This window comes from Gasterosteus aculeatus, chromosome 6 (assembly GCF_964276395.1).
Source record: "Gasterosteus aculeatus chromosome 6, fGasAcu3.hap1.1, whole genome shotgun sequence".
Lineage (NCBI taxonomy): Eukaryota > Metazoa > Chordata > Actinopteri > Perciformes > Gasterosteidae > Gasterosteus > Gasterosteus aculeatus.
In genome coordinates this window covers 4255300-4280610 of record NC_135693.1, presented here as the reverse complement: position 1 = coordinate 4280610, position 25311 = coordinate 4255300, and the positions used below count along the sequence as shown (strand labels likewise).

The 25311-nt window shown below is 42.1% G+C and overlaps 1 protein-coding gene across 1 annotated transcript in view; it reads right to left on the bottom strand.

Moving 5' to 3' along the window:
• Positions 1-13023: 13023 nt before the first annotated feature.
• The window catches only part of plpp4 (phospholipid phosphatase 4), a 30542-nt gene continuing 18254 nt past the window's right edge, over positions 13024-25311 (bottom strand). The window contains exons 3-7 of the mRNA XM_040178892.2: positions 24167-24257; positions 21762-21825; positions 21499-21623; positions 16968-17138; positions 13024-15917 (exon numbers count right to left, since the gene is read on the bottom strand). Coding sequence (XP_040034826.1) covers positions 15709-15917; positions 16968-17138; positions 21499-21623; positions 21762-21825; positions 24167-24257 — 660 coding nt within the window. The 3' untranslated portion in view covers positions 13024-15708. The remainder of the gene's footprint in view (positions 15918-16967; positions 17139-21498; positions 21624-21761; positions 21826-24166; positions 24258-25311) is intronic.

Genomic DNA, 25311 nt, shown 5'->3' with positions numbered 1-25311 from the left:
TTTTTTGACAGGAAGCCAATGTAAAGGGCTCAGAACTGTAGTTTTGTGATCCACTTTCTTAACTTAATCAGCTGTGAACACACCATTACAATAGGCAGGACAAGCGTTTCCAAATCCTGCTGAGACTTGTCCTGTAATCCTTGATAACAGGCTGGAGTTTTTTTGTGTTTTATATGGCTTTTCAGATTGAGGTCTGAATCCATAATTACACCAAGATTTCTGGCTTGCTTTGTGGTTCTTAACATCAGCGATTGAAGCTGAGTGCTGACTTACAATCGTAATTCCATTCGTTATATCTTTGTTTAATGACGAAAAATGTTTGTTTGTTGAATGCATTTACCAAAACCCTTCTATGGGATTAATAGTTCCCTTGACATATCGTTATATATGTAGATTTGTATGTTGTCTGCATAGTTATAATGGCATAAATTGTGCATTTCCATAGTCTGAGCTAGCACTAGCATGTAGATGTTGAACAGGAGAGACCCAGAATTGAACCTTGGGGAACACCAAATGTAATTTTAGACAGCTGTGATGTGTAATTAGCTACAGTCAAAGTATTCTGTCATTCAAGTAGGATTCAAACCACTTTAGGACTATGCCAGAATCCCACCTCGATTTTTAGTCCTTCCAGTGGCTTTTTTAATTATTTTCCTGATTATATTGGCCTATAATCATTCATTGTATTGAAGTCTAAATTAGCCTTTTCAGGAGTGGTTTAATGTATGCAGTTTTTAAGGGCTCTGGGAAAATGCCTGACAAGGGATGTGTTCACAATTTGTAAAAGATCAGAGGTCATGCAGTTAGAACTCTTCTTGAATAAGTGTGTTGGAATAATATCTAAGGAGCAGGAGAAGGACTTCGGCTATACTGTGTCTTCCAGACTTCCAAGGTTCATTAATTGAAAAAAAAATGGATATTTAAATGGATATTATTTAGAAGCATTTCAGATTTTTCTCAGTATTGACATTATAGTATTTATTATTTACTGCCGTGAATCTCTCAGTTCCAAATAACTGGATTGCAAATTTGCAATTGCAAAGTCTTTTTTATAGATGTAACAAGGAACATTGAAATTTTCATTTTGCCACATGCGCTATGCTCTTGTGCATTCTCTTTTCTCCATTCTGACCAGCATGGACTTTCTCCAAGGAGATCTTACTTATTAGGGACACCCTTCCCTTTAGTGGGTGCAATGATATCAATAAAATCCCTAATTTTGCAATTTAAGCGCATTGACTGAGATGCTTGTGTCAGGAAGGAAGGCAGGACTCAAATGTAGAGTTTCCAAAACACAAAGACTTTAATGATCAAAATTCCAAAAAGCAAAAGGCCAATGGGCAAAAACGCAGGCAGGAGCAGGAGCTGGGGCTTCCAGAACATTCAGCAATGACACGGCCAGTGACAAGAGACACACATGGCTTAAATACATTAGCGAGGTGCAGGTGATTGGACACAGGTGGAAACAATCATGACATGACAGACAATCACAGGGGGATGATCGGACCAGGCAGGAAGTGACGTTACCCAGGGAGACAAAAGGCAAGAAACTACAAAATAAAACAGGACATGAACCCAAACCGTGACAGCCCGAGAGGGACGGTGTGGAGGAAAGCTAAGTAAATGGGGGATTTTTTCAGAGAGCTTGTGCATTTGTGTACAAGGAGATTGCACCCTCAAAGAAAACACAGATATGATTGGAAAGTGCAATATCAATACGGCTCGTATTGATATTGCACTTTCCAACCATATCTGTGTTTTCTTTGAGAGTGCAATCTCCTTGTAAACAAATGCACCTTCCACCTTGGAAACGTTTAGCCCTTTTGTGATGATTAGCTCCAGGGTATGCCCTCTGTTGTCGGTTAATTGGATAGGAAGGAAACAGAGTCTATAGAACTAACACAGATATTAACATTGCCAACAATAACACAGTAAATTTATATACAGATTATAGACAACATTTCAATAAACTCATCCAGGCTTATTTGTTGTGGAGGTCATTTGCTTGTGGTCCTTCATATCTAATCAGTCAATTCTTGTTCCCAGGGCTGTTATCATCTGTAGTAGTGTGAGGTAGTTCTCCGTTTTTGAGGGGATGCCAATTAGCCTTCAGCCTACAACACACTTCCTGCTCCAGTTGCTGATTAACATGACTGTCTAATTGTCATGTTTTTTTTAGTGCTGGACCAAAGAGCAGACTTCAGACAGAACAGAAATGGCTAACGGTCTTTATTCTAAAGAAACAGGTGAGAAGTGGAGAAATAGGAACACAGAGAGGGGAGACAAGAGCAGGAACGTGCTTCCTCAGTGCAAGCCGGAAGTTAGGCGAGTAAAACAAGTGGAGGAACGCTAGAAAATAATAAAATCAAGATGATTAAACAGTCAAATTACAATTAATAAAAAGATAGACTGTTTAGTTAGATAGATAGATACTTTATTGATCCCTCAAGAGGGAAATTTTGGTATCACAGCAGCATGTACAGGGAAGAAAATGGATTAAAAAGATACACATTATATACAATATAATAAGATAGAAATATTAAATTATTAAATTAAATTAAATTAAATAAACTAAAACTGAAACAAAAGACTAACCTTCCAAAAGAGACAATAATAATAATTTGTAAAAGGAGAAGAGGAAGAGCAGCAACATCACAGCAGTACAGGGTTGTTATTGTCATTATTTAGCCAGAGATGATTTATTGTAAAGTTTTATTGCACTGGGCAGGAATGATCTCCTGTATCGGTCCTTGTGACAGCGGAGCTGAAGGAGTCTGTTGGAGAACGTGCTCCGCTGTCCCTGTAGCAGGTGGTGGAGGGGGTGGTCAGGATTATCCAATATGGATAACAGTTTCTTCAGTGACCTCCCCTCCAACACCTTTTCCAAGCTGTCCTGTTTGCAGCCAATGATGGAGCCGGCCTTCTTAACAAGTTTGTTAAGATAAGGAAAACTTGTGGTATAAACCCACAAAAAGGAGGTTAGCAGTCAGCAGCACAACATAATTGTAATTGTCCCCCAAACAAACAGACACACTCACACAAAACTGCTCCAGACAGTTGCAAAGCGGACAATTGCTGTGCCACCATGGATCAACATAAAAAATACAAAAAATCCTGCAAACAAGCCTTTGAATCAGCACCAAGGACACCAAAGATTACAGGGGGTTATTTTCCAGCATACGAGTACAAATTATTAAATGACTATAGATTCAAGCCACTCATCACACTTCATGTTTCATGTTTTATACTAACCCATAGCCTTATTCTACTAACCCATTGCATTAGCATTTCATTTTACTTTATTTTATTACTTGTGCACTGTTGTCTTGTCTGTCTACTGTCGCGCACTAACCGCCAAGACAAATTCCTTGTATGTTTAGCTATTTTGGCAAATAAATGTTTCCTGATTCCTGATGTTAAAATAGAAAATCTCTGATCACACATCAGTCATAAACAACATCCACCAAGAACCTTATGCTTTTCTTTTCGAAGGGAGGAAAATGTTTGTGAAGTAAAGATGAGTAGTCATCTATGCGATACCATCGCCTTTTAATATGAAAACCTAAATACGTTGGCAGTTGCTTGGAGGGAGGTCGCCAGGGAGCTGAGAGTTTTCCAATCAGCAATTTCTTTTTAAAAGTAGATCTCACAATATAAAAACAGGTTACCTGGTGAGCAAAAAAGACAAACGTAGGAGGAAAAGTGGTTACATCTCCAGTCCAATCTGGAGCTCACAGCATATACTGTATGTACCCTATGTGGTTAGTTTACAGTGCATGACGTAACAGTGCTTAAAGTGCTGAAAGAGGGTCTGGTGCTTCCCCACCTGTCGCACAAAACCATCCGGTAGGTCAGCTTCTGGACCCCTGTGCAGCTACAACAGTTGCACTATACATTTTCATGTACCCTCTCTACTCCATGCGCCACTGTTGACATAAGTCACTGTGGTGGGGCAGGGTTAGCTCAGCAGGGGGAACCGAGCGAGGGGGTAGTTCAGGGAATGCTGCTGGGATGAGATCGGCCTCAGCTGTGCTTAATCTGTGTGTGTCCCCAATAAATGCAGTAGTGACTGAGAAGCGGAGGAAGGAGCGTGGAGTGTGACTTTGCGTGTGCCCACTGTATATTACAATAAAACCCATTACAAACCCGAACCATCTGTGTTGCTCCCTCATCATGTTTACAAGAGCAACTGTTGAAAACAACATTAATTGTTTATTTATCAGCCAAAGAAAGATACAGGCCTGTGACTCAAAATGAGCTGCTTGGGTTTTGATGATCTCAGGGTGAACAACTTTTTTTAGAATGATGGAGTAAACTTTTCTGTAAAAATTGCTGAAATACAGAAAAATCAGAGAGACCGAGACGGTAGAGGAATATGGAGAGAACTTTTTGCATTGGAAGTAAAACAAACAGAACAGCTGTGCAGAGGAATTCCTCCCCGTGTCAACAAATTGCTGACATTGGAGAAAAAAGGGAAAAAGGACGGAGGAGGAATCCGTCTCCCCAGATGAAAAGACTACAAGGCATACCATGTGTCAACAATGAACAACGTAAAAGATGTGCAATAGATTCAATTCCTATGACAAAAATGATTAAAATATTATGAGTAGTAAGTCAGAAGGGATGAGTGACTTTAGGACTTTAGGACTGATAGTGCCTGGAATATGTTGGTAGCTGCTAGGCTACTTCCAAACATCTACCCTGCAGAGGGACATCACTGTGTCCCTAAAAGACAGTGGTTTGGAAAATGTCCTAAATGTGGGGAGATTGTTGGCACTTAAAACACAGCCGTCAAATGATGGAGAGTTGAGAGCACAGCAAAGAGCACAAGCACAGCAGGGCGAGTGGCTCGTTCCATCATGTTAAACAGCAGTGACTTAAAAAAAAGAAGAGAGGCGTTTTTGGGAGACGGATGCAAGACCGGCAGACGGAGATGGACAAAATGAGGCGCAAGATGCAGGACAAGGAGACAAAGAAATAGGAGAGAGCTGGGAAGAAAAAGGAGACCATCCAGGATGTCAACATCAAGCCTGAGACTGGACACCAGTAACACCTTCCTTCATCTCCCGCTCCATCCTACCTCATTCATCTACCCCCCGCCCCCCTTCACGGCGCTGAAGACCTGAGCACCTCTCTTCTCCGTTTAAAAACGGTTAATATTTATAGTATATGTGTCAGGGATTGCGGGAGGTAGGACTCAGACGCAGAGTTCAAAAAGAAAAGGGACTTTAATAGTCAAAAACAAAAGGGCAAGGGGCAAAACGGGAGACAAGGACATGCGTGGCGAAAGACAATGACGCGACAAGTGACAACAGACACACATGGCTTAAATACACTAGGGAGGTGCAGGTGATTGGACACAGGTGGAAACTATTAGACAATCACAGGGGATGACGGGACAAGGCAGGAAGTGAAGTTACCCGGGGACACGAGTGGCAGAAAACTACAAAATATAACATGAAGTGAACCACACCGTGACAATATGTTAAACAACAGGTCCTTGCTCTGACTACTTGGGCCCTAAACAGCCTCTTCCTTAATGGCTGTTCATAATTTTTATAAAAACAACAGTTCCATCCCTCGCCTCTTATACCTTTTATGCATATTTGTGATGTGTCAATATTTGAAGCAGCCACTGCTTTGTTCTAACTCCTCAGAGTCCCAGCAGTTGAGCCACTCACTCTTATGGTCTTCCACTTCTTAGAAGTTCTTACCACGAGGTCAGGAGCTGTTAGCATAATGTAACTCACCTGTGGCTGCTGTACCTGGAGACGATTTTCTTTTGTACTTCATTAGCTCTCCTCCAGGAAAGCTCAGTCACGTCAGGGAGGGAATGCTGTCTGAGCTCACCGCAGTACCGCATCACAGCGCAGAGATCATCTTTATTGATTTATACTTTTTCTAATGGCTGGCTCCTCTTCCTGAACAGCCCACTGCACACCGACATATTTGTAGAGGGAGCTTGATATCTTTTGTTTGGTTTGTCATGTGGCCTTTCCAGGGCTAAAAAACTAATTTAACACAGCTTGGTGTGTGAGAAAGATTTTTTCAATAAGTTGAAAAGTTCAGATGAGTTACTTTCCAATACACCGATGGTTACCAACCACATTTGAGCATTTACTACGCCACGAAAAGAAAGCGCCAGAGGAAACAAGTTTGTGAAATATTGTGTGATATATTTTACACAAAGTAAAAAACTGTGTTTGTTCTCTCCGTCACTTAGCTCATCACACCTCACGAGAGGTAGAGCTTGTAACTTCCAAACGCTAACAGCTTTGCTTTCAATCATAATACCTGCATCAGGAATCAGGAATCAGGAAACATTTATTAGCCAAAATATGTCAAACATACAAGGAATTTGTCTTGGCGGTTAGTGCGCGACAGTAGACAGACAAGAAAACAGTGCACAAGTAATAAAATAAAGTGGAATGAAATGCTAGTGCAATGGGTTAGTAAGAATAAGGCTAAGGCTATGGGTTAGTATAAAACAAGGGAATAAAGTTAAAAAATGTTAAATATTAAAAAGTTAAAGAAAAGTATTAAGCATAAAGTGCACTAACAAACAAGTAACAGACAAGAGACAAAGTGACAAGTGACAAAGTGATGAATTGCAGTTAAAGTGGCGAGTGCAGTATGAGGGGGAGTGACCGGTGGAGTGTTATAGTCAGGCAGTGGGAGATTCTGCATGTATTAATTAACAGTCCTAGCAACACGTAATATAAAGTAGTTATTAATTTTATACAAACGTTTATTTAAACATCCACTGTATGCATGAATAGAGAGGTCAGTATTCCCTTTGAAGGAAAAGTGTGAGTAAATTCAATAACAGAATGCAGTGGGAGGCAACGCGAAAGTAATAAAGTCTTATTGAATAATAAAATAAATGTGTGTTTCTTCTCATGTTAATTTGAGCTGATTAGGCAACAGAAAGAAAATGTCACAGGAGAAAGCAGAGATACAAGGGATTTATGTGGGAGTTACTCAAGCTGTTGTTCAGATCTTGACTGGGCTTTTTTGTTGATTAACATTAATTAAGAGTAATCATAAAGGACGTAGAGCGTAATGAAGCTTAAGCAAAAGTTAGTTCAGGAAGACAAACTTGGCAGTCGTGTTCATTTATCGGGTTGCCTCCTCTCTGCCTGTGGTTACTAGATCAGCTGATTGTGGCGGGGGGTGTTATATAATTTCCACAGTTTCCATAAGCCAATCACATCATTGCTGCAGTCAAACTTTACAAATGGTTCTTCCTTTTGTAATCAGCTGTAATTACAGCCTGCACTAGATGCAAACCTCCTCCAGCCAGACACCTCCATCAGCAGCAAAGTCATGCTCATCATAGGATGGCAGTAACTCACACCATCACCATCACCACTGGTGTCCGGACTCAGCATCCCCACTCCTGGTTTATCCTACGGCAGGATGGAGTCCAAGCTCCAAAGACTTTGCACAATTGATTCTTATAATTGTGTTTATGTTTAATAAATTGTTGTTAGATGTAATTAAATATCCTGTGCTTGAACTGAATAGAGAATGAGACCCTGTGTTTCAATGGGGTTTTCCTCTGAATAAAGCTGAAAAAGAAAACATAATTCAGAATGTACACCAGAACTTGATGGGTTTTATTTGTCATGTATGTCTTTGTGTGGATACATAGAAACAGAAGAGGAGTGCAACGGACACTCCCAGAACCATGAATGTCGGTACTGTTTAACTAAACCGACCTACGGAACGTTGCTGACTCACTGAGGGGAGGTTGTTGCAGCGAGGTCACAGAAAGTCGGGTTAAATGTGTGTGATGTAACGACTTGAGCTTCATCAAAAAATATGCAAAATGACCATTACTAGCGTATTATGATATACACCATATTTAGGCAACAAAAACACAACCGTGTCACCGTAGAGAAAAACAATCACCATTTTCGTCTTCTAGGAAAATCGACCAAACAAAACAGGTAAATGTCAGCACCCACTCATCTTACTTACCAGCCTTCAATACAAAGGAATAAAAATTGATTTGGAACGACATTTACAAGTTGGTGTTTCTCAGATGTGGTGTCAACCAATTAAACAATACTGCAGATGTAAATGAATGTCGGCCTGTCCACACACAGAAGAGCATGAGGAAGTTCCTGACATTGAGCTGACTGTGCACCCAAAAAAGAATAGTTCAAGTTTCACAAACCTGTTCTCATAATTGCCGAGATTCTATTTTGAAAAAAACCCTTCCAGTATGTTTGTGGTTTGCTATCTTGTATTCTGAATGATAAAACTTCTCTTAGTGTCAGACGAAGCCAAACTTAGCATTAACGAAAGCAAGTCTGCCACTCACTTTCCCCACACCCTTCCTTGAGGGTTCATACTGAATGTTGCACTTTGACAGAATTGTGGTTTGTGTATTAATGAGGCAGACTTGACAGAAATCACTGAGTTGTGCGATGTAGCACAGTACCCTCAGGAATTTACAGGAGCGCGAAAGGTACAACTACAGCTGTCTGTTTATTGCTATTGATCTATTATGAATGCTAGCTTCTACTTCCGCTGTGATTCATGCTGAGTCTTTTGTGCACGCTACAATACATAAATAGTTTTTTTTGATAATATGAAATACTAACCAGGAGGAAGAGCTTATTCAACACAGAAGATATTGAGTACAATATGAACTAGTTTCTTAATGCTGTTATAACTTAACATAGTTAAGCACATAAACTACTTAAGACATAAAGCTGAAAACATGTGCGTAACATAACTTTGTATCATCATTGTGCTTTGTGTAAGGACATATCTTCTTTAACAAGATTCCTTCTTTTGTTGCTTTTGGCTTCTTGGGAGCCCCAGTACTACAGGAAGTTGTATATAGGGTCAGAATTGTCGGCTGGTCCATAGAGGTCAATGAGCAACAAACAAAAAAAAGATAAAAACTATTAAAAACTATTTGACAATTAAAAACTATTTGACAAATAGTCAATATGTGTCTATTTGTGTTTTTGAAACATGTAATATACCCAGTATTATTTGTAAAATAAAATATCTGTGCATGACTAAGCTGGGCTCGGGCCGTGTCCCAATGCGGCGGCTCTATGAAGCATTTTAGCCAATCCCTGATTAAAGTCAATGAGTGACATTTCTATAATGTCCTAAAATACATTGAGATTTGGGCTTGTCCTTCGCCGCCCTACGCTGCGCTCTCGTGAGTGGACCGGCGTGAAAGGGAAGCCGCAAATGTTTGTTTTTATATCCTTTAAAAAATATATATATTTCTTTTAAAGGATATAAATAATTTACTTAAGTAACGTTAAGTAAAAAAATACCGACAATAGATGTTCCTCTACATTCACTGTTATGTCATGAGCACTTAATAAAACTAAATCCTGACGGCATGCAAGCTGTAGCCCTTCAATGTCAAGATGTGTTTCAGTCTATCATGCAATCTGTGAAGGATGTCAGTCGCCGTGATTCCTAGAGACCTATCTCTAATCTTCCCTTCCTCTCTAAGATCCTAGAGAAATCCGTCGCAAATCAATTATGTGACTTTCTACAAAACAATGCTTTGTTCGAGGATTTCCAGTCAGGATTTCGAGCGCATCACAGTACAGAAACGACACTGGTGAAAATTACGAATGATCTTCTACTTGCATCGGACCAAGGACTCATCTCTTTTCTTGTCTTGCTGGACCTCAGTGCCGCATTTGATACCACAGACCATTGTATCCTGTTGCAGAGACTAGAACATTTAATTGGTATCAAAGGAACTGCACTCAGCTGGTTTAAATCCTACTTATCAGATCGATCCCAGTTTGTGCTTGTAAACGGTGAATCCTCAAAGACCACCAATGTTGGTCACGGAGTCCCACAAGGTTCTGTACTTGGACCGATTTTATTTACCCTCCATATGCTTCCTTTGGGCGATCTTATCAGGAAACACCGCATGAACTTACTCTTACTCAACTGTATCTGTCGATCAAGCCAGAAGAGGCGGACCAGCTCGTTAGACTTCAAGAATGTCTTGGAGACATCAAAACTTGGATGACCGGCAATTCCTGATGCTAAACTCAGAAAAAACGGAAGTTATCCTGATAGGGGGCCACAGCCTTCAGTTATCAAGCTCCTCTTTTGTGGAACCAGGTTCCACTTTCAGTCCGGGGGGCAGATTAGGTCAGCTCTTTTAAAGTAAAACTTAAAACTTTCCTCTTTGATTCTGCCTATAATTAGGGCTGGCTCAGGTTAGCCCGGACCAGCCCTTAGTTAAGCTGCTATAGGCTTAGACTGCCAGGGGACTTCTTAGGACACACCAAGCTCCTCTCTCACGCTCTCGTTCTACCATAATTCACGTTTTATTAATGCACATGACTAATTCAGCTTCTTTCCGGGAGTTTTTTTTGTGCTTTCTCCCCTATCAGGTCTCCGTAGATCGTGGTTCCTTCTGGACCCTGGTCCTGACACCTACCGTGGCCATGCTGACGCCTGCTGCTGCCATCATCATCATCATCATTATTATTTTAGATATTAATCATATTACTTTACTCCTAAACCGACATTACCCTCTTCTAAAATCTCTGTGCTCTCCCTCCCCACAGGCTTCTGTGGATGGTGGTTCTATCTGATGGTGGTTGCCCCTGCAGTGGTCCTGCTGTGCGCCTGGCTTACTACTCACAATTACTTGAATCATTTCTGTCATAGGAATTGCATGTATTATACATTGTTCATTCTGTACACATGGCATCCATTGTAGTCTGTCCATCCCGGGAGTGGGATCCCTCCTCTGACGTTCTCCCTAAGGTTTCTTCCCTTTTTTCCCTCTTGGAAGGGTTTTTTTCATTTTTGGGGGAGTTTTTCCTGTGCCGATGGTGGGTTTCGGGACAGAGGATGTCGTATGTGTACAGACTGTAAAGCCCTCTGAGGCAAATTTGTAACTTTTGGGCTATACAAAATGAATTTAATTGAATTAAAATTAATTGAATTGAATTGAATTGAATGAAACTTTAAACTTGTTTTACTTACTCGGTGTGTCGTCACTACCAGATGCCCTTGTTTGCTGAACTAGTGATATGTTCGTGAAAAAACGAATCCTTACGAGGACTCGGGAGTAACGAGTCCTCTCAAAGAGAGATTTGTTCATTTTCTCGTGGCCGAAATAGAAATATTTGTTCATTCCTCGACTGGGTTTTCGGGTATGAGTCTTTGGACCATTATCAAAAGATTTGTTCATTTTACTGAACGAGATTCTACAAATATAATTTATTGATATGTGCATTGAAATGTACTTCCTTCTCTGTGCATTTGTGAATCTTTCTGTGTGCATTTGCAATTATTGAGACTGATCTGCATAGTTTTATGCAATATCTGGTATGACTCCACATATATGACTTTTAACAGATATAACTGAGCCATTAATAATAAACTTGTCTAATAATTCCTTTATTTGCCCCATTCTTCTGACTCCAGGTCCATTTATTATTCAGACGTTGTCAAAAAAGCAATAAAAAAACATAGAGTAGGGGACAAGAAAAATGCTGAAATATTTAAGGTTGTAATAATTCAGTTCCTTATAATAGACGTCACTTACTACAGAAAAAAAGCAAATTAACTTCAAATGAGTATGGAGTTGTTTGTGAAAAACAAAAAGTGTAATATGGAAGTCTCAGCAAAGCGATCTAGCACAGGTCAACCTTTGCAACAAAGCAGAGGCTCTTACAAATATGTATGTATTTTGAAGAAGAAGGAGACATTTTTAGTCTTATTATAGTATTATATTACACATACAGGAAATTGTTCTCTGCATTTAATCCATCCCACATAGTCGGAACAGTGGGCTGGCGTAATGGCGCCCGGGAAGCAGTTAGGGGTTGGGCGTCTTGCTCAGGGACACAGCCGGGGTTGGAACCGCCAACCCACTCTACTTCATGCACCACGGTCCCCGTATTTACTTATTTAAAAAATATAATAAACATGTTACTGACCCCTGTTTACGAAGGATCTCAACTATACAGGTTGATGAAATCTATTTCAAAATAGCCCTTTGAGCGTGATGGAGTATGAAGCGTTTTGAAGGGTACCGCAATTTTAAGTGATATTAGATGTTGATGCATTTGATCCTGGTTGATTTGACTGCCATAATGCTGCTGCTCATCCAGAGGCGGGGAGCCGTCCTTGACAGGAAAACAATACGGATATTTTGAGGGATGACACACTTGCCTTCTGTTGAGCACTTTAATCATTTCTGGACTGAAAAATCATCATATCTTCCATTTTTTATTTTATTTCAAAGGAACGCAAATAGCTGCCCAGCACCCCGCCTTAAACTGTAGCTCCTCTGCCATGCTGAACATGGTCTCTATTTTGTGCATCATGTACCTCAATGGAGCACATCTTCTACAAGTCAGTTGGCTCAGGGGATACAATGGCTGTCCATGTGATTCCTAGACTTTTAGGTGTATTGCGGCATTCACTGTCAACTCCCATTAAAGTAAGTGATATCTGCCAGATGTGGACTTTGAGGCAATTCTTTGGAAACTTAGTCCAAATTGCCTTTACGTTTCTAGTGTGAGTCAAAGCCGGGATATTTCAAGTTGTATTAGGCCCTTCCAGGAGGGCGACTTTCTCCACTCGTTACAGAAGGAGCTGCTGCTGGTCTCATTGAACGGGCTGTTACCCAGCAACACACATTTATCGGACAAAGAGGGCAAACGTCTAACATATCAACTCTATTGATCTTCTAGGGTCTATTCAGCAGGAATCATTTTTAGGAGTGAAACATTCTTGCAGTGGCAGCTAACATTTACCAGCCCGGTATATATTTTTTTGATGTTACCATTTGGAAATTGAAGGTGACCAAAACAAAGAGGGTGTCCTAAAACAGGGAATGACATGACTTTGGTAACGAACCAAAGAATCAGGGGCTCAACGAGGACATTTAAATTCACTCTCGGGACACTGGGTTGAGACCCAAATAGCAGAGAGCAGGATACATTATTGTGTTTATACGGCTAAAAAGAAACGCACCTGATTCTACGGCGATAGGACGAGCAGTCTTAAGCATACGTTTATTGGAAACTTTCAAAACAAAGTGCAACGCAACCGATTCAGTAAAGCACAACACACATTTAGCACAAAGTTACATTCGCACACAGACACTCCCTCATCTGCCTCAGTGGCACTGTGCTGTCTGACAGCAGGCCCGTTGGAGCATACATTCATTGATGTGAACTTGGAACATCGCTCCTCTAACCATCTCTGGATGCTCGATGTCATATTGTTCATTTGAAAAGAATAACGTAGTAATATCCATGTTGTCCGATTACAGGATGAACATGTTTTACATAAACATCGGTTTCGTTCCCATTAGTGGGTTGAATCAGAGTGAAGATGGAGGCTCGGAGCTCCCGTCACAGCAACAAGCGTACGCTGCAACGCTCACGCCTCGACAACGTACATTGGGCTTCTTTGTTTTCTGCGTGGTTACGTTTCACAGAGCTGCAGTCCTTTATTGTACACAAAGTAGAGAAACAGCAAAACACAGCTGAAAGACTTCTCAAGGCCTGACATGCGGATTCATAGAAAACACTCTTTTCTCACATATAGAACTGGCATGCCATAAACAAAGACATCTATTCAATAGAATTCACACTAATTTCATTATTGTTATTTTTTTTCAAGCTTTCATCCCTTAAGTCCTTGGGAAGGTTAAATAATGGAGAAGAATCCACTTAATAACAACAACACTGGTTGCCCGTGTGCATCTAATTGGAAAAAAAGAAAAGAAATATGGACAATATTATCATCTTTTTTTTCTCTCTTTCTAGAAATTGACTTAAGTTCACACCTATTGCTACAAAACTATCCATAGCACCGAATTAAAACAAATTGTGGAATGATTTGAAGTGAAAATACTGTTAGGACATGACGTTTGTTTTTAAATATACTCTGCACCATCTAATAGAATAATACTAAAATGAAAAAGTACAAAAATCAGGATGCCAAGTCAGGCAAATGCAGGTCTGAGGAATATAACAACCAGCATGAAGGTTAAATGTTCCTCTCCACTCAGCTCTCAGAGTCTCGTCAAGTCCCGTCACAGAGTCTGATGTGCAGCAGGCTTTTCCTCTCTCGGGAAAGGTTTATTCTGGGTAAACTTTCTATTTCGTGTTGCATTCGCGTGGGATTGGCCTACGCTTAAGCTGCACGCGCACGCAGTTTGGAGAAGCTGCCGATGGGTTTCATTAGTGAGAGGCGTGATTGTGGCTGATTTGAGTAAATCGCGTTTAAACGAATTGCAATTAGAGAAAATCTTTTCTTGTGTATTCAAATGGTACGCAGCTGAAGGTGCTGCTGTTTCAGCTGTTGACAGTGGAAACAAACGCACCATCAAACCCACCTAACATTCTGCAAGGTAATACATGCAAGAGAGTAAAACTTCTACACTTGGCTTGCAGCTCGTTTTGTATCATTCTCTTTCAGTTGGCAATCCCATGTTTTTTCAGTGCAAATATATAATCGCTACCCTCGGAGCTATGAGCATGGAGACTGGTTGTGTTGTGTTTGTCGTTGAGCTAAGATTGCACATTTCCATTTATGTCAGTGCAGTGGGGAAAATCACATGGTAACTAAGGCAACAAAATAAGCCATCCTCCCTAACAAAACTTGCAAGATGCTACAAATTGCTTTGTAATAGGCATTGTGTCCTCTCAATTAAATAATGCATTACAGGGTGCATGCAACCCAAGCGGGAAATGAAAAGTCCGGACTTTGGACATGCTGTCCCTCAATTAAGGCTGGATATAATAATAGGGTTGTGGATGAATGATCCTAATTGCTGCCCCCAGTCCTGTCGTCTCCAGAATGCAGGTTTGTCTATTTGCGGGGCTACAGTAGGGGGGAAATCTGATTTGCGATGCTAGTGGGTCTTCTCACATTATCCTAACGCGCTCGAGAGCAGCCGTGACGGAGTCCCCATGATGATGATTAATGCAGAATCAAATCTATGCTTGTGCCTGTCTGCACACACTTCAACCCCCCTGTTATAGATTGGACACATTGAGCTACATCTTGGGAATATGTCCCCGTACAACCTCCGTGGGAACGTGTGCAAAATGCACGGATGAAAAATGAGAGTTTGGGATCATTGGATTCTGTGTTTGACATGGACCAGTGCTTTTTTTTCAAAAGTCGTTGGTTATAAATACATTTGTGTTGTAATGATACAACCAAAAATGACTAAGCAGTTTCCATGTTCTTTTGTTTCAAATGAAAACGTATCAACATTGTCTTCTGACAAATATCCCATAATTTGTTTCTTAGTGTGACACATAGAGTAGTGTAAGCGTAATGGTTTGATGAATGTGATATTCCATTGCATTGTTAATTCTCATTAACACAGCAAAAATAATATCATCTTCCCTCCCAGCCAAAACAGGTTTTCCCCTCTCTGCGGTGATGTCCCATATGTGTACGTCTTCCTATCGCACATCACATCTAATAATAGACTTTCAAGGCTGCCGAGCGAGAGCCAGACATTAACAAAATAATAATAATGACTGTAGGCGTCACCGAGACGGGGTGAAACATAGGGATGGGTGGGGCGTACTTTTGTCCACTGGAATGTGTACGAGAGCCAGTCAGTCACTGGGCGAGGGTGACGAGGGGGGCGAGGGGAGCGAGGCTCGGCGGCTTGGTGAAGGTAGTGGGGGGAGTCTCGGCGGCGGCGGCCACTAGTCATACTGGCCCTTCACTCAGGCCCTCCAGGGGAAGGCTGGTGGTGTTGTCCGTGGGCTGCGGGTCGTCCTCGGGGTGCGAGGGCACGTGGGCGACGGCAGCCAGGCTGGCGTAGGACATGTGGCAGTCCAAGTGCAGAAAGGGCGGGTAGTGCTGGCGATAGCAGACGTACGCAAAGAGCAAGCCGACCACTCCTCCGACAAAGGCGTCTGCAAAATTCACAAAAAAAACCCACACATGTTTTAAGATATGCATTCAGAGTGGAAAAGAGGCCACAAAGAAGAAAAAACAGCATTGTAGACACAATCGATTAGGCATTACTGGAGGCTGTGTAAAGAGTGTCCTCGTGAGCATTCATCACAGCTGACTACTTTATAGAGCATGGTGAAAGCAGACTGAAAGGCAAAGCGATGAATCTGTTCCACTGAGGCTCACCTTCCTCTGGACAGGCTGTCTCTATCCTTTTATCATCTCTGCTGAGCACCCGTTATACCTGCCCCCCTTTAAGCTACGATACATCATTGAATATCACGCTGCCACAGGGAAAATTAAGCCTATATTGTTGGGTATCGCTCAAAATGACATGACCATCTGTCGGCTGAAACTGAGGATTCAATAACATCAAAATCACATCCATCCATTTAAACGAGTCTCTTTATCTTCTCCTACTGTGTGAAAAGAAAAGATAATACGAAGTTGATTTCCATCATGGCTTAACTCTACAATGCACTGGCTTCAATAGACGGTGACTTGATATTTTGGGAAATACTGAGATTCAGAAAGTGGTTGGCTCTCCTGCAACTCCTGCATGTGGTGCGTTTTGGATGTAAATAAATCTTGGCTGCGCTGTTCACAGGGAACATATGGATCCCTAAAACTAATTAACACCATATGATTCGCATTGCCACATTTCATTTTCCACCCCAAACCCACTTCTAGACCGTATGCAAAGCTGTAGCCTGTAATTACAATTTTCTTCCCAGGTTGAATTAAATGACACCTTGTTGCCATCTGTCATCAGTTTCTATGCTACACCTTATACATTAACATGTTAAGTGAGTTGGGGAAAAAAGAAAGCTGCCGAGATGACAGCAGTAGAGCTGCATGAAATGAGCATCACCCAGAGTTTGCATTCTACATGATCTGTGTTAGAAAGCACCTTGAAGCAGGTGGGATTGAGATGCACTCCTGCACAGCAATCCTTACTCCGACTGACACAGGCAGACCCAACACTAACACACTAAAGCGGTTTTGCAGACCTTGCCAGTGGTGTTTGTAGTCGCAGGTCCGGGACAAGGCGATCATCATGGCACTGTAGAGAGGCAGCACCATGGCACAGAGACGCCAGCTGCGTCCTCGACCTTGACCCGTAAAACACTGCAGCTTCCCCGCCAGGTAGAAGGAGGTGAAGCCGAGGCCAGAGAATGCAACTGCAGCAGGCAGAGAAGTGGGCAGACAAAGGATGGATCAAAAACAGCATGCACATTATAGACAATAGTGTGTATCAGCAACGACACAGTAAACCGTGACTATGTCTCAAGGGACTTTATTGTAAAAGTCTATTACGCTGCCAGATTGAAAGGTGTGCTACGGTTTACAGTCAGCATGACACAATAAGCTATATTGTAATGGAAAAGCGTTTCAGGCCCAACAAGGTAATGAAGAAGGCCGATGGGAGACTTGCAGTTTGTTTACGGCCGCCCGCTAGCAGGTGAGCTCACTGAGGGATGAAACCTCCGTCCGCCAGAAAAATACCTCCACGCTAAATCCCTCGGTGCAACACGGCAGCCACGCGAAGCTCGACCCGGCGACTGATGGAGACGTTCTTAGAGAGTTTATTTAGGGCAAATCTACGTGTCCTCAGTGTGCATCACTGAGCCAATACACAGAACTAAAACAGATTCATAATGACCCGTTTCTATCCAAACACTGCTAGACTGAGATACGACAGTAGGCCGAGCCAGTCCCAAATTACACAGTATTACAACAGATTACAATGGGCTTGATACATTGATACGTAGTGGATGCAGTGTGCCCGTCTCGTCAAGCAACTCCTCCGCAAATGCCCACATTAAGCATGAGAGCCGGAGGCCACGGCAAAAGCTAAAGCCCTGTAACAGAAACTAATGAAATTGAGCTGCTGGACCACCGGTGCTGAATTGATGGTAGCGCAAGAGAACCAGCGGGTCTCCAATTATATCAAATTGTGCGGATCTGTAAAATGCTGGTGCCGAGGCTCGGTCATTACTCTACATTTTCAGCGGGTCAAACAGAACATTTGTCCCTCTGCTCACAAACTGGCCAAGAATACTGCCCGCTCTGCTGGAAACATGCAGCCTGCAGAGAGGGAGTGCGTGGGTAGAGAGAGCAGAGGTCCTGCTGTCAGGGAGCAGGCATTGGCTCCATTAGGAACTCCACTAGGCAACCTGGGCCGTGACAAAAATGGAAGAAACCAGAGGTTGTAGGCGGCACGTAAATGTATTTGTTTTTCATTAACCAACAACACAAAGAAACGAAGCTCCCACAAACAAAGCCGAGAGGCTCCTGCTAAACCAAGAGTGCTAGGACCGGGGCGAACGGGTCTTAGATACCACCGGAAGACCGGCCAGGTGCTTCCGGTTGCGCTGACGAGCTCCTCCTACCATGGACCTGCAAGACAGGACAAAGGGACGAACGCACACACACACACACATGTACAGCAGGCTCTGCTCAAAGCCAGAGGGCCCTCACACAATTTAGCTCATTATAGTATGTGGTACATGTCCATAATGGATTTTAAAGAATGGTTGTTCATAGTCACAAACCTTGGAAATCATGGCTATAATGTTGTTCTTTGTTGCAAACTCTCCAAATTTCCAAGCACACGGTGGATCCTTTCATTCATGTTGATAGCTCTCCAGGCTAAGAAGATTACATTATTCATTTGGATAGACAGAACTCAATGATCTATGAATCAATGACTGCTGAACATTTCGACAGTGGTGGGCTGTCTCTGCTGGCCTAAGCAGAATCACCGTCTGATGTAAATAATATTTGAATGGCCTGTGCTCTTGAGTGTTTAGTGCTGCAGTTTTGATGGACTGTTTTGTCATGCTTTGTTGTAAATAAATATGACTGCTTTTTGTGAGGATGCTCTTGTCATTGAGTAAATTACATTCATTTGACTATTTTTATTGTCCATTAATTACGCAGCATCCTGTCATGGTATATTCATGTATCTGCAGTTAATGTATTTGTAGGTGTTCAGCATCATGTAACATTTTATTTCACTCAAAATGTTACAGTGTTATGTGAATTCATCCAACAAATAATAACCTTTAACAGTGGCGTCACAATGAGGTTATTAGGTTATTCAGCTGTAGTAAGACGGCACAGAAGGTCCAGGTTGAAAATGCACGGCCGCCGCTAGTTTCCACAACACAACACACAAGAGTGACCAATTAACTAATTTAATATAGCTGAGATAAAACATTTTTTATTAAACATATTATTTGACACTGTTGGTTTCACGCTCTAAAAACATGCAAATGGTCTGTTTTCACAACACAACACAACACAACACAAACCTATGTGTTTGTGTTGCTATTTATGGGTGTAGGGCTGCTATGTTCAGAGAGAAGACGATTTGGGTGTCTTCGATTTTGCATTCTCTGTACCAACCTGCAGGGGGCGACAGAAGCCTGATAGCATTGAAGTCTATGAGAAAATGACTACTTCACAGCTGATTTATTCCCCTTTAGTAAACATTGTACACATGAGTTGATGGTCTCTATCTCGAGTTTCAATACTGCACAATGTTCAATTCGTAAACTATGGATCATTAAGGGTCAAATAGACATCAATTAGTGTATGTTTTAGGGCGGGCTTACAGTGATCGACCGCTTGCTGCCACGGCAATGGGTGCATCCAGCATCTCTTTGGCACTTCACATTCCACATCTAATATTAACTTCTGTTCATTGCTAATTCAAAGATGGCAATGGAAAAAACACTAAACTTGACAGTCTACAAATTAATGGGTGACGTCAGGATTATTACGTCTACTTTGTATGCACACTACACAGTCGATTATTGCATAATATTGTGCAAGCTTTTCTGATGGTCTGATGACTAGACTTGTAGCACAGATTTACATGACATACAAGCAATATGTCTGCAGACAGTGAGTCGACATCTTGATTACACTAATATAATTGCTTTGGGGGTCTATAAAACATGAGGGAGGACATTAAGTGTGTCCCTCACTTGCATCTAAATAACATAATTCTGTGTAAAATTAGCATAATTAAAATTGCAGGGGGGACGAAGTATGGCCAAAGACAGTCTGTCTGTCCAATCAGAAGGATCTGTCCTTCTGCTATAAGGCCCTACCCTTTCCTAAGCAGTTAATGTTGTTGTGTTTTCCGATCCCGGTTTTCCTATTTGCCGTTTTTGCTGTTTTCCTCAGAGCCACCGTCGTTACAACATGTGTTGCATTACGTCCAGATGCCACTTTGATTAACGCTACATTCACTGTTCCTATTGGTCTGCACGTGTTCCCTGATTGTTCCCACGTCCGTCTGGACAAAGGCTGTGTCACGTACACGCGGTCCACCCGGCGTAGTCCTGGTGAAAAGGGGGGACACAGACAGGAAATTGGATTTCTTCTGCTCTCCAGACGTGGCGGCGTGCGGGTGCTCCCTGTGTCCCCGTAGCACAATTTTCTTAATCGCCTTCTCACTCGCATGGTTCTAATCCATACAGAGCGCTGCAGTGACGTACGGAGAAAGGTCCCTCTCTGCGTTTAATGGAACACAGCCAGGACTTCGGAGCAGTTCTATTTAAAGCTTTCGTCTGAGAGGCTGTACGTGTGCAGCTTCAACATAACGTCAAGGCATCGATTTGCAATCAGACTGGGTCATGAAATTACAGCAGCGCTGAAATCTCATCCATCTTGCTGCTGATTTTCCAGCGTGCTACAGAGTAGTTGAAGGGAGTCCCAGGAGAAGAAGCATTTCAATTAAACACCTTCCAAACACCTTCACAAGTGTTTTTTGCAGACACACATACGCACTCTAGTGTACTTCTTCTTCCTGAACTGAGATGTAACACTTAAATATGAAACTTAAAACAAACCTTTCCGTATTCAAAGTGCCTAATTAAAGACTGGGAGTGCAACAAGGGACTGGAGGATATATGTATCTTTTTTCATTTTGCATAATAGATAGCAGGCGTTTCAGTGTAATTTCAATATATGCAGTCAGTGTAATTGCATGTATGCAGTCACAGGAACGAGGGAGAGAAAAGAAATTTGACGAGTGTGTTTCATCAAAGACGGCTCTTCTGGTGTTGCACCATTCAGTGCCAAGCAGCTACCCAACACGCGTGTGGCCGCTGACATCGAACACTCCGTGGACATCACATCGGACCACAGAGAAAACATTAGAATTGTTTAACAGCTTGCAAAACAATATGGTGGGAAATGATGTCCAGTGTCGCGCGTTGGTGTGCACAGCTGTACACAGCTGCAAATTTCACTGAGCTGAAGCAGTGGGTGTTCGTTCACCTCTCTCATTCGTTCACCTGATCACCAAATGAGCCAGATTGAATTCAATTGACTCAATCATTCAACTCGAGAGGGTCTCAATCATCTTCCTCGGGATGCGTAAATTGAATGAAGACACTGCTACGTACTCCAGTTGCTCCGGTTGCACGCAGTCTTAATGAGCCGGGTGGTGATTTGGGATAGATTTTGGTAATGTGCATTGCAAGCGATAGCGGGCATCTGCCACAAAGGAGAGCTGGGACTCACAGGAGGAATGGCTGCTGGGGAAGCTCTTGCGTCCCTCGGAGACCATATCTGGCTCCCCGGTGCACAGCATCTTTGCATTCACTTGTCCGTCTGGGAAGCAGCGATGGAAATAGTCGGGCCTTGGTCTGAAAATGGAAAAACAACCCTGAGAAGATTGTTGCTAAACAATTTATTGTCCATCAAACTAGTCAAAGCTGAAAAAATGTGCAGAGATATAGCATCACTAAAGGAGCCGGAAAAATGCTCCAGGATGATCAGCGTACCTGCCAACAATCAACTTGATAGTGTTTGTGAAGACTCCATTCAGGGCGAGGGCCAGGGACACAGCTGGAGTAGGAAGATCCACACACACACACGCACACGCACACACACACACGGTCAAATCAGCCTCCGACAGTCAGCAAACGAGACTTCATAGAAACAGTGATGCTCCCGTGGTACGATTGATTCAAGAATCATGTTCTGGCACCAGTGTGATGTAACGTTCAAATAAAAGAGCCCATTAGGTTCATGGGTATTTTCATTGCCGCTGGACAGATGGTTGTCAGGTTTTAGGAATTCATTCTTTGGGGATTTCTAGGTAGCAGCTGTAGCGAGCAGATTCGTAAACATACCCAGAGAATTAGACAAATACATCCATAAATTCATGGCCGGTTTCTTTCATCTACAGCTGAATCACGTCCTGGTGATACAAAGTTTCGAGCCACTGCTTTAAGCCACTGCTACTGTGAGCCAGATATGTAATTCGGAGCAAACGTCTCGCTACAGTCGGCCTGGCAATATGGATGCACCTTCTTAGAGTCGATCTAACTGCAGAGCAATTAGTCCTTCAGCTCAACTTTTTACAGGACTGCTGTTGGTTGACAGTTGGGCAATGAGCGTTGCACTGTAACAGTACGTTCATTTAATTAGCTGGGAGGCAAACCACTGGGGCTCATCATTAGCCACACTCGCTGCCCTCTCAGGTTAATCCCAGCAGTGTGCAGGTCAATTGAATGCCACCCACGTCGGCCCGAGCCATATTATCTTCCTGAGCCGCTGAGACCAGCGCAGTGTCAATATTATTTAACAGCTCGTTAATTTGGGCAAACTCAGCGGGGGGGTCAAAGGATCCGAATGAGACGTGTTCGGCTGGACCAGTTGAAAAATGCGACATTAAATGACAATGTGTGCCCCTGTTCAGATTCAGCTTATTGTTTGAATCTATTGCTCTAACTCATTTACTATCTAGCAGCAACGTTTTTTGCTTTCGGTATTGACCTCCAGCCTTTAGGGTCTGTGCGCACGTCAGATCTGATCACAAGTAAAAGGAACTCATGCAATTGGTCTTTCTTTAAACTCAATCTGATTTGCTGTTAAAGCTGCTTGGAACAAAATCTCTGTTATGTAAAAAACAGACTAAAGAAATTTCCCCGCGTAAATCTTCTGAATGTTCTCAATGATTGAAATGTATTCTCGAGGCTTTGGTGAATCTTTTGACAGATAAGACCCAATATACAGATAACACAGAAACTCCTGCTATTGTGTCGCCCTCGTTGTCTCGCTGACTGGAAGATTAGAGATCTCACGTTCAGATGATGAACAACATCATTCGTGCTTCGTAACCAAAATAATCACTGCAGAATCATCTCCGCGTGGTTCTCCGTGTGTAGTCTTTTGGAAAATATGACTGCATTATATTGTGACTAGGGATAGGGATAATTACACAATTAAGCAGCGGGAGTTTCGGAATGATAAAGGGTTATTAGACGAGCCAAGGGAACATTTTGCTCTGTTTACTCCAAAGAAAAATGGAGGAGGAGCAGATGTGACTGCACTGTTTCAAAGAATAGATGCACAATATTAGAAGTCCCATTGGCATTATATGGGTGAAAATCAAACTCCAAAAACCTTGTATTTATGCAGGTACAAAAACATCTGCTTGAAATTGTAGTTTGTGAATTTGGAGGACCCTCAGGGCAACCTTGAATTCAATAACTTTGCAGGATCAAGTACTTCTCTATAATTTAAGCTTGAGATGACAAAATGAGTGGCTCTGCATCGCCACTTTGACCCAGCCCGAAAGTTCTTCTCTCATCCGTCTGTCTGTCATTTCCCTGATTTCAGAGTCGTGTTCCAAACTGTGACCATGTGAGAACAATGGGCTCCCTTTTGTTTTTTGTTCTTCTGCGGGATGTTGATTTGTACGACCATGAAGCTTGGTAAAGTGCTTCTCTGCAGGCGATAATGGTCCTTTTAAATGCGACAGAGAACTGTGATCCCCACACTGAGCCATCGGATTCAACTCTGTGAGTCTCTTTAATTGGATTTGTGTTAAACTTGCTTAATGCTCTTTAATGTCCTCTGCCACAGGGTGGGAAATGGGCACAGAGAGAACAATAGAGTGAGAATGTGTGTACCTTCTTGAGGCTTCTGTGATTAAGATTAACTTGCGTGGTGCCGTATGTAACATTAGGTCACAGAATTAAACAAGCTGCACTATTAGGCCAATAAAGTTGTTTGTTGGTACCGTTTAGCACATACTTGCAGGCAGAACATAAGAAGGAAGAGCATTTGATTTAAGAAAAATGCCAACAATATACTATAAATAGATAAGCTTTCACTTAAAGACTTCTCTTAAGATTGCAACAACACATGTGGGACATTTTAAGTCATTTGCTTCACGTACCTAAACATGCCTCTTTGAGCTCTGTCTTGTCCGTCCGCTGAATTATCTTCACCACGAATATCACCGCCAACGGGGTAAGGAATGAAATGGCCTGAGGACACAAAGGTTAGAATCTGACAGTCATTGTGTCATCAGGGATTTGCTGCAGCGTTCCACTGGATCTGTTTTGCGGGTTAATCGTTAATTGATTTTGGACTGAGGGAATAACACCAACCTATCCATTAGTCAGTTTATTTTAATATGGCAAACCAGGGGGCCAAATAAGCCTTTTTGTGGTTCAGCGGGCTCTCCTGTCTGCGCAGAGAAGAATTCTTCCACTCACTAGATAAGAGATGTGGGGCTACCCAGCACATGCTTCACAATAGATTCATTATTTTTCAGGCAAATTCAATATATTTTCAAATGAAAGGAGGGTACTTCAGTGAAACTGCTAATTTTAAATTAATTTTGTACCTCACTTTCCTCTTTGAAGGAGCCGGATTCAAATATGCAATCACACTTGGATTGGAGTGCAGCGACAGTTATGATCTTGGTAAGAAAAGTTTGGAATCAGCTTATTGGAAAAACTGTAATAACGTTCCACCTTAGTACGACAGAGAGTCTGTGCTCTCTGCACATAGAGGCACATGGTGTTCTGGGTCATCTGATATGTTTAATCTTGTGGTGCCAAAGATGACCGTCTACGTCCGAGGTCGACTACCAACACCTGGTTTTGCCCAGAGCCCCCCCCCCCCTGTTTTAGCATGTTTATCTTAAAACTATATATTCCTGCTCCGAAGATGAAAATCCTTGAGTAGGCTTGGCGCTTGATGTATGTGTGTCAACGTTGTCTCCTGTTTGCATCAGACGCAGAGACCGAAGTGAAGAGGACCGGAGACAAAGGGGATGTGGGAAGAGGGGAAACAGGCCATAGCATGTTGAGCTGGCGTTCCCTGCACATAATTAACAGCCCACATCTGTTAATTCAAGCTTGTTAGAGAAATTATTGTGCACTTGATACTGACACAGAAACCTGTTTTTTTAATTATAACAACTTTACACGCTTTAAACATAACTTCATTTACACCCATTAACAGTAGATAACATCAATTTTTTCAAGAGGATGTTCAAGTTCTCTGAGTCACCTGAATGTAAGAGGATATTAG